The sequence below is a fragment of the Zosterops lateralis genome (genome assembly GCF_965231275.1).
Source record: "Zosterops lateralis genome assembly, chromosome: 35".
Lineage (NCBI taxonomy): Eukaryota > Metazoa > Chordata > Aves > Passeriformes > Zosteropidae > Zosterops > Zosterops lateralis.
The window spans coordinates 502,065-515,305 of NC_139795.1; the positions used below are offsets into that span (position 1 = coordinate 502,065).

The 13,241-nt window shown below is 56.2% G+C and overlaps 2 protein-coding genes across 3 annotated transcripts in view; one reads left to right on the top strand and one right to left on the bottom strand.

Annotated features, from left to right (window-relative positions):
* LOC310921489 (uncharacterized protein) overlaps positions 1-8,462 on the bottom strand; it is a 58,319-nt gene extending 49,857 nt beyond the window's left edge. Inside the window, exon 1 of the mRNA XM_083881623.1 lies at positions 8,370-8,462. The gene's annotated coding sequence lies outside the window, so the exon portion shown is untranslated. The remainder of the gene's footprint in view (positions 1-8,369) is intronic.
* Positions 8,463-9,439: 977 nt separating this feature from the next.
* Positions 9,440-11,369, top strand: LOC310921629 (uncharacterized protein). Of its 2 annotated transcripts, none has more exons than XM_083881812.1 (2): positions 9,440-9,526; positions 9,827-11,369. In XM_083881812.1, the coding sequence occupies exon 2, from the start codon at positions 10,152-10,154 to the stop codon at positions 10,869-10,871; it is 720 nt and encodes a 239-aa protein (XP_083737938.1). In that variant the 5' UTR covers positions 9,440-9,526; positions 9,827-10,151; the 3' UTR covers positions 10,872-11,369. The 2 variants fall into 2 exon arrangements, with proteins under 2 accessions (XP_083737938.1, XP_083737939.1); XM_083881813.1 differs by having other exon boundaries at positions 9,442-9,526; positions 9,898-11,369.
* The last annotated feature ends 1,872 nt before the right edge of the window (positions 11,370-13,241 follow it).

Below are 13,241 nucleotides of genomic sequence, written 5' to 3' on the forward strand. Positions count from 1 at the left end.
CGGATCAGGCTGGAACTGTAGCTGAAACCCTTCCCACATTCCAAGCACTTGTGGGGCTTCTCCCCTCCATGAGGCTTCTCCACCAGCTCTGAGCTCCGGCTGGATCTCCGGCTGCCCTCCTGGCACAGGGCGGGTCTTTCCTCCTCAAAGCTCCCTGGGCTGGGTTTGCAGCCCCTCCTCCTGCAGGATCTCCGGGGCTTTTTCTCCTCCTCCATCTGGACACTCCTTGGGAATGAAAAATCCTGGTTTGGGGAAAAAACGAGAGGAGAGTTCCTTAGGCTGGGGGTTCCTCCTTGCCCAAGCTGATCTCAGGAAATCATTGGCACCTTGTGTCTGTAAGAACCTCCAAAACACCAAGATTCTGCCCAAAAGTCCTGCAAACATCAAGACATAGAGGAAAAATTCCTCAAACATCCAGACTCAGCCAAAATCTCTTCTAAAATATAAAGATTCAGCCCCTTGCAAAAAATCAAACCATCAACATTTAGCCCAATAAAGCTCAGAAACACCAAGATTCACCCCATGAAAATCGTGGATCCACCTCCCTGGTCACCTGCTGCATGTGGGGGGGCAACACTCCTGGGGCTGGGGGGAGGCTGCAGATACAGGGAGGGGTGGAACCTTGTGCTGCCTCCTCCTCCTCCTTTTCCTCCTGTGTCTCTACTCTTACTCACACTGCTCTTCCTCCTACTATTCTCCCTTGTCCTGCACAATCCCACCTTCTCCTCCCATGTGCATCCTTTGACCATTCTGTTCTTCAACCCTGTTTCTCCTTCCCTTCTCCTCCTTGCCCCAGGCTCAGCACCCACTGCCGGCTCCCTCTTCCCCCCCAGACCCACAGCATCCCACCGGAGGGGCACAGATGCAGCTGGGCCAGCTCGGGCTGGGGCAGCGCTGGGCTCTCGGCCCCAGTCCGCCCACACTCGCTCCCCACTGCAGCCGCTCCCGCCATGACAGCGCGGGGGACCCGGCCTTGGCGCTCCCCTCTCTCCCACCTCCCCAAATTCCCCTCGCGGGGGGCGCTGGGGCCGAGGGGGGGGGGCGCAGGTGGGGTCCAGGTGGGGAACGCTGGGAGCTGCGGGTCTGCCTGGCAACTGGTGAGTCATCACCACCGCGCGCTCCGATTGGGTGAGCGCTGCCCGAGGGGTGGGGCTGCAGCAAGCGGGGACACCCTGCTCCAGGGGGGATGTCCCGCAAACGGGGGACCACCATGAAAGGAAGAAGAGGAAAGCGTCTTTACAAACAATTCCTGCAAATCTGCTTGGACATAGGACCAGGCACTTGGACATAAGGAAGGGACAGAAGAAGCCATCAGTTCCACAAAATGTTATTAACTGACCACACAGACTGCTGCTCAGCCAAGATCCTGCTAAACTCATCAACTTCGACAAGAAGAAAAAGAACTCCTGAGTGCTGTGAATATCGTACCCTATACAGAACTGGGGTGCATTTAAGGGGAGTTTGTGTTAGGCGGTTTGGGAAGTCTGTACCTCAATTAGTTTAGCCTATGGGGAAAGGAGAGAGAGAGACATGCAGCCAGGAAAATTAGGATGAAAAGGAGACTGCGTCCTCCAACAATTGGAGAGACTCCATGGGAAATGGCCCATGGCCTCTCCCTTATTTTAGGAATGAAGCGACTTTTACAGGATTCCTCTGTCTTCCTTGTGGACACAAACTTCTGGTGATGTCAATTTTTCCACACACCTTGGGGCCCCTCTGGAATTCCTTCCACCGTCCGGGGCAGCGGGCAGTGAGTGGAGCTGAAGAGGGCTCACCCAGTTTGGGGGATCGGCTCCCTTGGGTGGCGGCGGCACCAGGGATTGATTGGGGACCCGAGAGTGTCCAGAAGACAGATGAGTGACACATCAGGGGCTCTGTGAGGAGTGGGCAGGGAGAGAGCACTGAAAATCTCATCAGTGAGGACACGGGGATCTTCAGGGAGTAAACGTGGCAGGGCACTCATGCAGGGTAAAAAAGGGAAAGACAGGAAGGCGTCTTTGCAAAAGGGATGAGGATCCCAAAATAAATCTGAAGGGCCCCTTGGGAGAATGTTGAGGCAGTTTGCACATTTTCCCAGAGGTAATTAATGACCTAGATGCCCAGTTGGGCAATAAGGTAAGTCCAGAAGGGATTTAGACAACAGGGGATGGATGGTGTTGGTGTGCTGGGAATGGTTACGGAGAAGGGGAATGTGCAGGAATATGGTTAAGGCAAGAAGCAGCAGGAGGAATCTCTGTGGGAAGAAAAACGATGATGGAAAAGAACAGGAAGAGAAAGAATACTGAGGACTGGGATGTTTTACAGCAGGGTCTTATCCCCTAAATTTGCCAGATGATGAAGATCCTTTGTAGCCCCGGTTTCCAGGAGAGGCAACAAGGAGGTCAGGATCCCAGGGGGTTTCTCTGTGCTGGGGAGCGGCAGGAGCGGGCGCAGAGGGGCGGCACCGGGAGCACGGGCTGGGGGCCTGTGGGGACCTGCGGGGCCGGGCCGGGGCTGTGGGGCAGCCGGGGCTCAGCGCCGGGCGCTGCCTGACCCCACCACCCCCCGGGCAGGGCCGGCACTGGCCCCCGGCCCCCAGGAGGCTGCGGGACGCCCCGGCCGCTGCCCGGCCCCGTGGAGCTGCCAGCCCTCCCCGCCGGGGGAGCCGCCTTTGGACACTGCGGCACCACAGGCACCGGCTCTGGGATACGGGCTCTGCAGGGCACAGCCAGCACAAGCACCAGCCGCAAGGAAGGAAGGAAGGAACAGCTGGGAAATGTGCATTATCCCGGGAAGGATCCAGATCATCTTTGAAGGACTTTGTTTGGGTCATTGGAGAAAGGAATGATTGTGCAGAAAGCTCAGCAGCTGTCAGAGGATGAGCACCCACAGGCACTCAGGGGGGCTGCAGGAGGGGCACAAGAAGCCCCTGCAGCACTTGGGCACAAATGCACAGCAGGTGAAGGCAAGAAGGGAGCAGGAAAAGGCCAAGCTGAAGGCAAAGGCCATGGCAGAGTTTCCACAGCCCCTGAGGGATGAAGCCCAGGGCCCAAGGGGGCCCCAGCACCGAGGGGACGGGCTCGGCCACAAGCATCTGGCACAGGCATTGCCCTCCTCGGCAGGGGAGAGCCCACCCAAACAGCCCCTGCCAAGGAAGCAGGGATCCATCTGCAGCCCACAGGGACACTGCAAGCACACACAGCAGCACCCTCAGCAGGAGCAAGTCCAGCCCTGCACGGACATGGATTACTAAGGGTACCAGAGCTCCCATTACACCAGGGACCCATCACACTGGAGCCCTTGACAACATTCAGACTGGGGCTGGATCCACAGGAGGCCTTTCCTCATACACACAGGGGCCTCTCCATCCACTCTCAATCTCAGAGCTAAGGGGGGAAAAATGCCAAAATTGTCTTTGCTTATTCAGGGGATAAGTGGGAAAGATGAGCAGCTGTGTTTTATTCAACCACTATTAGCAGATGTGGGGGATGGGTTTGAAATGCAAGAAGTTTTATTTGCTCCTAAATGTGATTGTAATTTACTGGGAAAGGATTTGATGGCTAAATTGGGAATGCAAATTAATATTGCAGAAGGTGATACACAGGCCAGTTCTGTAGTACCTTTGTGTCAAATGTCTGGCAAGGCCGAGGCTGAAGTGAACCCACAAGTGTGGGCAGCCCCAGGGAAAGAGGGAAAATTAGATTCCCAGCCTCTCCAAATTACTCTTAAGCAACCAGGACAAGAGGTGTCTAAAAGCAATACCCTATTCCCAGGGAGGGAAGGAAGGGCTCACAGCCTGGTATTGAGCCCCTGTCAAAGGCAGGGCTTTTGGAGCAGGGATCTCTCCCTATAAAGCTCCTATGCTGCCAATCAAGAAATCAGATGGAATCCACAGAATGGTGCAGGACCTAAGAAGAAATGAGATTATTAAACCCAGGCACCCCACAGTCTGAGATCCTTCCACCAGCTGGAACCATGTTCCCTCCTCACACTGCCACCATTCAGGACTTGATGACAAAGATGCTTTCTGGGGATGCTCATTGACACAGGATGGTGAACAGGATTTGGCCTTTGAATGGGGACAAGAGGGAGAAGGGAAAATGGGAAAGACATGGACAGTCCTCCTGCAGGGATGCACAGAAGCACCAGCCTTATTCGAGCAAGCCCTGCAGAAAATATTGAAAGAATTTACCTCAGCCCCAGGAACTGGGTTAATGCAGGACGTGGATGACTTGCTCCAGTCAGGAGAACAAGAAGAAGTGGTAGAAGAAGCCTCTGTGAAATGGCTCCATTTTCAGGCTAAAAAGCATCTTTGAGTATTTGAAAAAACAAAAAGCACAAGTGGAGAAAAAGGTTAAATTTTTAAGACATATTTTTACTGAAGGTTGGTGCTGTATTGACCCAGAGAGGGTCCAGGGAATGTCAGAAGTAATGTTACCCAGGACTAAAAAAGAGCTGCTACAATTCCGAGGATTAATAGGGAATTGCAGGACCTGGATTGAGGATTCTCTGTTCTAGCCAGAACATTGGATGACTTTTTAATCCCACACACCCACAATGTTATGCTATGGACATGACAAAGAGAACAAAACTTGAGAAAATGAAAAAAGCCAAAATTATTGATGCCCCAGCCATGGCTCTCCTAGACTCAGAAAAGGAACTGGAATTGTCTGTGAATGTTAAACAGTCCAGGACTGACCCCGCCCTGAAGGCAAGGGAGCAGCAGCCAGGGCTCCACAGCGGGGGAAGCCCCTGTGCCTGCCCACAGATCCTCTGCTGGAATAGTCTGCCTGGGCACCTCCTGGGCCATCTCCAGACACCGGGGGCCCAGCCTTGCTGCCACTGCTTGAGCTTCGGGCTTTCTGTGCCTGCACTCGCCACAGGGGCTGGGGAAGACAACAGGAGAATTCGTCTCTGGGTCTCAGTCAGACTCACACACGGGGCTGGATGGGATCACATTGCTGGAAAATATACCAACTTTAAAAGTACTTTATATTTTATTTCTCTAGTCAGGCTTGCTCTGCTTTTGCCCTGGAGAAAGGAATTTTAAAGGCTTTTTTTTTTTTTTAAGGGATGTTACACCACTCAACAGAGATGAGTTTAACATCTCAGCAGACTGGGAATAGCCCAAAAGACACCCACAAAGACAACGACCATCAACAAAACATCAACCACCATCAGCAAACAGCAACCAACATCTACCCCAGACCCTGCCCCCGGAATAGCTGGAGACACCTGGTCTGGAAAAGGCTGATGAGGAAATCCAGGAGTGAGGACCTAATTAACATCAGAGGCAAAGAAATCCGGCTCCAATAGGAAACCAAATACTAAAAATTCACAACTTAGAAGCAATGAACATCAAACCAATGGATTTCTGTGGGTTCAGACTGTGTAAAATTTAGGAAAATCTAGTAAAGCTCACGTGTCAAGGAATGATTTTCTCTGCACACCTGGGCCATGTGTGGATGAAATGATTTCTGTTGCACATCCAGCCCAAAATCAAGTAATGCCTCGACTCTCTAACACTAAAGATATTGCTGGAGAGTTTTTGTTTATCTCTGTGTTTCAGTGACAAGATTACACTATTAGAATAATGTTTGTGATAAATTTGGGGTAAAAATTCGTGTATGAAATAATAATCTGGTGTATAATAAGAGCAATGTTAATAAAATGTAAAATCCAGTAGGAACCAAACCGTTCCCTCCCTCAGCCTGCGTTCCCTCCCTCAGCCTGCACGGCTTCAGTTGTGAAACAGGAGAAGAATCATCAGACGAGACAAAGACTCTGGCCAACCTTGATAAGAATCACTTCCTCGCCAATGCAAGGAGAAATTCCTTCTTGACAAGGATGCAGATTTCATCAACTTCCTGGCACGACATGCAAACTGAAATCAACATAAGACTGACCCGTGAAATTGACATAAGAAAAGAACCTTCCCGGAATGGAACAACGGGACTTGACAAGATCTGGGAAGACCATCGAAAAGAAATTCAGACTATTCAGCCCACCCTGGACACCTGGACTGCCTAAGGGCAGAAAAATCCTATAAAAGGGTGGACTGAAAGCTGCACCGGCGTGGATTTGGGCGTCTTGCACCCTGGTGTGCAGACCCCTGTCCACCCAGCGCGGCGCTAATATTCTCCTATTTTGTGGTTTTCTCATTTTTCTGGTGTTCGATATTCTGTTATTAATAAATTGTCTTTTATTAATCCGATATTTGCCGTTGCATTTATAATAATTTTTTATAATAATCCTACTTTTATGTTGTCAATTAGGTTTGGGCCAGGGGTGTGAGAATCAATTCTTAGTCCTGGGAGAAAAAGTAGGTAAAACTTGATTGCTTCGCAATGTTTTTGTGGACGCCTGTGTGAGGCTATTAGTGATCACCAAATTTTGGTATGGGTTTTTCAAAGTTCACCTGTAGGTTGAATTTTGCAAAAGTAGAAGAGCTTTAAATGTGACCCTTTAATGTATAAACAGTTTACAAAATATCGCAAGGAAAAAAACTTAACAAACCCAAACCACAAACAGATTGTGGGAGAACCACATGTGAGTCATTGAATGGCTGCTCTGGAAGAGAAGCTCCATTCCAGGCACCCAGGAGAGGAGCTTTAGAAATGCAAATTAACACTGCTGGGGAAAAGTGGGGACAGTGCACCAGGCTCTTCTTGCCTGGGGGAGGAATTGGGCTGATTCCCTCTGCCCCTTACCCCAAGCTCTGCCTGCTTGCACAGATGGAATTGGCACAGCCAAAGGCAGAGCCCACAGCGAGGAGATCTGACTCTGCAACACAAATTGCTTCAGCTGCAAAGGGAAACAGCCAGTGGAGAATGGTGTGAAAACTTCACTACAATAAGTGGGGGGAAATCATCCCTCTCCCCACTCCAACATGTGCTGGCACTGTCTGTGTCACACAGGGAACATCAGACCACTGGGCTGTTTGTGCTACCACAAGCTCAGAGAAATCACTTGGGAATCCAAGTCTGTCATGATTTAATTAGAGAAAAGAGATCAATTGATGCAGCCCTGGCTGGAGGTAGCACCCAAAAATGAAGAAAATATGAACGGCCACCAGAGCAAATCCTACAACCAAATGGACCAGCCCCTGGGAACCCAAACCAATTCACATCAGGAGCCAGAGAACACACTGATCATTTCAATGGCACAATTAGATTACAAAATGTCGTCGAAATAATAACCAACCAGACAGATCCAGCTCAGTCTGGCCCACCAATCCACTCAAACGAAGAACACAACATTTCACCATGGGATGGGATCAGATTATCTGTGAGCAGAAGGAGGAGGACAGGGTGGAAAATTAAATGACTCAAGATGCTGATGGCAAATAGATGACAACTGAAAAGTCGTGAAACAGATAACAAAGGAAATAAGAAAGCAGCTCATGTTCCTGTCCAAACGTGGAAAGGATGGGAATGGGACACGGTTTGGTGGCTCCCTGGCACAGCAGGGGTTAAACGAATGCTCTTTCTCCTCTGTTGTGCTACAGCAACTCTCATCTTTGGGCCCTGCACCACACCTTGCTGAGGGCAGCTCATTCAGCAGCTGAGCAAGGGGATGCAGGTGGCAGCCAGGCCTCCTGAGCCACACACGGCTACAAAAGGACAGGGAACGAGCTCACTGACAAGAATCCCAAAACCAAAGAGGACCCAGCAAGAAAAAAACAGAGTGAACGAGTGAATCTGCTTGGAGATAGGGCCAGGGACTGGGAGATAAGGGAGGAACGGGAGAATCCATCAGTTTCAGAAAATTTTACTCATTGACACGGACTGTGCTCAGCCAAGGTCCCGCGAAATTCCTGAACACGGAGAAGAAGAACAAAGACTGAGCAGAGCCGTGAATATCGGATGTTATACAAAAGGGGGGCGCATATTAACGAGGACATGCAGGAGGCGGATCGGGAAGTCGGAACTTTCCAAGTCCCTTCACCACTGGGCGAAGAGACAGGGAGATGCAGAAGGGAAAATCAGGAGAAAAAGGAGGCCGCGTACTACAACAATTGGAGAGACTCCCCGGCAAAGGCCGCACGGCCTCTCCCTTTGTTCAGGAATAAAGTCACTTTTACAGGACTCCTCGGGCTCCTGTGGGGATACAAACCTCTGGCCACCTCTGGGAATTTTCCCGCACAGCCCCGGGGACAGGGCGGCCACCTCCGTCCTCCCCACAGGAACCGGGACGAGCCGGCGCTGCTCCGGCAGCGGCTCCTGCCGAGGCAGCGGCGGGAAGGAGACCGCGGGCAGCCGCTCCCGCAGCGCCCTCAGGCCACGGGCAACACGGCGCCGACACGGCACAAGGAACCCGCCGGAGCCCCCTGCCGCCCCCTCCGCCCGCAGCCAGCCCCGAGCCCCGGCAGAACCGAGCGCGGCTCCCACCTGCGCTGGGGCCGCCTCCGAGCTCCGCCAGTGCCGCCTCACCGGGCTCCGGCCGCTGCCGCCGCTCCCGGGCTCGCACACGCGCTCCCACAATGGCGCCTCTGCCCAGCCACGGGCGCCCGGGGGGCGGCCCCGGCAACGGGCTTAGCCCCGCTCCGCCCAATCAGCGCGCGCCCACAACCGGCACTGACGGCACAATCAGCCAATGGCGGCGAGCGAGGGGTTTTGATTTCCCTCTAAAAGGGAAAAGCCCCAAGGCCCTTGGGCTGAGTGGAGGAGGGGGGAGATTTCTGGCAGAAAACTCCCAAAGTCGTTTTTCCCCAGAGCTGGGAAGAACAAACCAAACCCTAATGAGGTGCGGCCCCCCCACCCATCCCGGGGGTTCGGCCCCTCCCCTTTCGCCCCCCAGGAACAGCGCCGGGTTTTGGGGGGCCCGAGCGGGACTGGGGGGGCATAGGGGGGTCCCCGGCACCGCGGGTCCCTCGGGGCTCTGTCCTGTCCTCCCCCCCGCCCTTATCAGCCGGGACCCCCAGTTATCAGCAGGGACACCGTCCAATTTACTGAGGTCCCCCCACTCACCGGGACCCCCCAAACCCATGGGACGCCCCCCACTCACGACGCCCCCCCCCCCCCCCCCGACACTCCCAAGCCCCCGGGCCGTGTTCTCAACTGGGAAACACAAAATCCTTTGGAATTCCCACCTGGGACCCCCCCCTTCCCCCCCACCCCCCAGGACCCCTAAAACACTTGTTACACTGGAATGGAACTGGTGGCACTGGGCCAAGGCTGAGGACACTGGGATGGAAATGGGCTGGTGGCACTCGGGTGGTGACAGTGGGACAGAACTGGTGGCACTGGGCTGGTGGCACTGGGATGGAACTGGTGGCACTGCCCTGTCCCTGGTGCCACCTGTGCGGTGTCCCCGTGTCCCCGCAGTCTCCCTGCGCTCGGCCCGCGCTGCCCTGGGGGTGGCTGAGGACGGTCCCCGCTGCTGGCCCTGGCCGCGGTGGCCGTGTCCTGCCAGGCGGGGGTGGGGACTGTCCGGTGGTGACGTCATCCCGCTCCGTCCCTTCCGGAGTTCGCCGTCTATGACTCCGGGGTGGTTTGTCCTTCGGAGTGTCCCCAGAGTGTCCGCAGCCGCCATGGAGCCCCGCGAGGTGCGACAATCCCGGCACAGGGGGTGGGAGGGGACAGGGGGTCGCAAAGAGGACAGGAAGGCATGGGAGGAAGGGGGCAGATGACAGAGGGGTGGAGGGGACCGAGGATGGTGAGCGGGGGAACAGCGGAGGAGGAGGTGGCACGGGGTGGCAGAGGGGATAAGGGAGTGACAAAGAGACAGAGGGGACAGCTGAGCTGTCCAGGGAGGAGACAAAGGGGACCAGGGGAGGGCACAGAGGCCACCCCAGGCAGCCACAAGTGCCACCAGGTCCTCACCACCTCACCTGTCCCCTCCCCAGCTGCTGAAGGCCCAGGTGGACATGGTGGCCACCCTGGGCGAGCTGGTGGCCACCGTGACTGCACCACGCAGGCGCCTGTGGCCGCTCCTGTACCCAGAGTCCCTGCACACAGACCTGAGGAAATTCATCTGGACCCTTCGGGACACCCTGGACCACGGCGATGTCACCTCCATGAGTCAGCGTGGTGTCACCCCCCTGGGCCAGGCCGTGGCTGCCCTCAAGGCCATCGGGGGCAACCCGGGACAATGTGACAGCCACAGTCAGAGCCTGGCAGGGGGTCGTGGCTGCAGTGGATAAGAGCTGGGGCCAGCTGGGCGGGGAGGTCATGGAGCTCCAGGTCAACTGGGAGATCGCGGCCATCGACGAGGACACTGATGAGGACACTGACAAGGACATTGATGAGGACACTGACAAGGACACAGACGAGGACACTGATGAGGACACTGACAAAGACACCAACGAGGACACCGACGAAGCCACCACCGAGGCCACCACCACCAGCCCAGCTGGGCACCTGCGGGATGAGACTGCCGGCTGGGTCACAGCTGGGAACAGCCTGGTGGCTTCGACCCTGCAGCTGGCAGTGTTCTTGTCTTTGATGATAGACGTGTCTATGGCGCGGCTGCTGAGGGCCTTCAAGGCCACAGAAGAGGCCACCAGCCAGACGGGGGTGGCCACCAAGAGGAGACAGCAGGCAGAGGAGGCCCGAAGGTGGCTGTGCCGTTTGATGTTCACGTGTCAGAGAGCCAGGATGCTCCCCTTTGAGCTGCTGGGCCAGCTCAGCTACATCGAGACCGCCCTGGGGGAAACACAGGAGGCGTTCGCCGATGGCCCCGAGGCTGCGGTGGCCGAGTTCGAGCTGCTGTGGGAGGCCAGCGCTTGCCTGACCACCTGTCACCTGCTGGTGACACTTGGGGGAAATCGATTTCCTCCTCTCGAGTCCCTATGGCGGCTCCGGTGGCCCTGGTGGCCCCCGCGGCCGTGTGGTGGCCGAGCGGTGCCAAAAAGACATCGAGGACATCCCGAGGCTGCTGGAGGACATTGATGTCACCTCTGTGACATGATTGGGGCGGTGACATCATCAGGGATATGTGCCCCAGCAATGGAGGAGTGCATAGAAAACATTGTTTTATCCCTGATTAAACTTGTAACCATTTCAAAGACTGAGCTTTGTTTTTCACACCCGGGGGTGATTTGGGGCCTGGGGGGGTCCCGGGCAGCCCCCGCCACCCCCGATCACGGCCCCGCTGCTGAGCACTGACCCCGCCCTGGAGGGCAACAGGACCCCCCAAAATCCACACCCACACCCCCTTCAGTGGAGCTGGAGCCTGGAGAGGCTCCTGGAACAGAGGCTGGACAGAGTGAAATGGACAAAACAGGGATTTATTGAAAGGGTTCAAAGGATTCACCTGGGGCAGCACAAGAGCCTGGCCAGGGCTGCACCCAGGGCAGCGCTGATCTCATCGATCTCATCCTCCTCCTCCTCGCAGCCCCTCGAGCAGGAGCAGTCCGGCTCTGCGGACTCTGCTGGAATATCAGCTCTGCTCCCAGCAATCCCGATCCCAGAGAGCGCCGATCCAGCCTGACCCCGCCGGGGGAGCCGGGCCGTGTCCGTGCCGCCCTTGGTGACGTCATGGCCCTGGCGTTCGGGGTTGCAATGGAAACCGACGGGGCTGAGAGCAGGAGAATCTCCGCTCCGGCCGTGGGAGGGCAGAGACCTCAGCCCCGGCTGCTGCTCTGGGCCGGTGCCGGGCCTGCACTAGCTGCCTGTGCCCTGTCCCGTGTCCCCTGTGCCCTGTGCCTTGTCCCCTGTCCCCTGTCTCCTGTGCCCTGTCCCTGTACCCCCCTTGCTGTGATCCCGGCAGTGACAGTGGCGGGCGCGGGGGCCGGACCGGCAGGGGTTGAGGGACCGCACCCGGACCTGCCTGTTCCTCAAGTGTCCCCCGGGAGTGTTCTCCTCCCCCGGAGTGTCCCCGCGGCCATGAAACCTCGAGAGGTGCGACAATCCCAGCGGGGAGTGGGGGAGGGAACGGGGGGAACAGAGGGGACAGGGGGTTGGCAGGAGGTGACAGGAGGTTGTGAAGGTGACAGGAGTGCGTGGCAGGAAGGGAGGAGGTGACAGAGGGGTGGAGGGGACCGAGTGTGGTGGGGGTGGGGGGTGGGGGGGAGGTGGCAGAGGGGACAGTGGGGGATGCAGGAGGTGAGAGGGGAACAGCGGTAGTGGCAGAGAGGACGAGGGGGTGAGAAAGGGACAGAGGGGACAGCTGAACACTCCCGAGAGGGGCAAAGGGGACCCTGGGAGGGCACAGGGGCCACCCCGGGAGGCCACAAGTGCCACGAGGTCCCTGTCACCTCTCCTGTCCCCTCCCCAGTTGCTGGAGGCACTGGTGGATGTGGTGGCCACCCTGGGTGAGCTGGCGGCCACCATGGCCAGGCCTGACAAGGATGTGCTGTGGGCTGTGTCTCCAAAGGCCCTGGGTGCAGCCCTTAGGAGATCCACCTGGCACCTCTGTTGCACCCTGAACCACCATGGTGTCACCCCTCTGGGCCAGCACAGCGTCACCTCTCCGGGCCAGCACAGTGTCACCTCTCCATGTTGCTGCTATGCCACCCTCCTGTGCATCTGTGGTGTCACCTCCTTGGGCCAGTCTGTGGCTGCCCTTGAGGCCAACCTGGGGGCCATCCAGGCCCTTGTCCATGTGAGAGCTGTGGCCAGAGCCTGGTGGACTTGGTGGCTGCGCTCACGGAGAGCTGGCCCTGGCTGGTTGAGGAGCTCACTGAGCTCCACTGTGCCTGGGACAGTGTGGCCATTAGGAGGGGACAGAGGGCAGCAGTGGCCCTGGGGCTGCTGGGGCGCTTGGTGGCTGCCTATGACAGAGCCACCACGTTACCCCATTGGGTGCAGCACCAGCTCAGGGACATCGAGGCCACTCTGAGGTGGACAAGGGAGGTGACCCTTGATGTCCTTGAGGCCTTGGTGGCCACGGTGGCCAAGACAGAGCAGCTGTGGGAGGCCAGCACCCACCTGACCATGTGTCCACCTGCTGGTGACACTTTGGGACATCCACGCCCTCCTCTCAACTCCCCATGATGGCCTCAGTAGCTGAGCAGTGCCAAAGAGCCATTGAGGACATCCCGAGGCTGCTGTGGACACAGTGACGTCCCGTCATCGGGGTGGTGACGCCATCAGGGGCATCACTGGTGTCACGGATCCTCTCCTCTCTCCCTGCACGGTGTTTGAGAAATTTGGGGAATTTTCTGGGAATTTTCATTGAACCCTGTGATAAATGGATATGATTAGTGCTAACTAAATTGTAACTATATCAATACTTTAGAAAATAATTGTTACAAAGTAATAAAGGAAATTAGTGTCAAGAAGCAGATGTGCCACTTTGCAGATGTTACATGTAAAAAT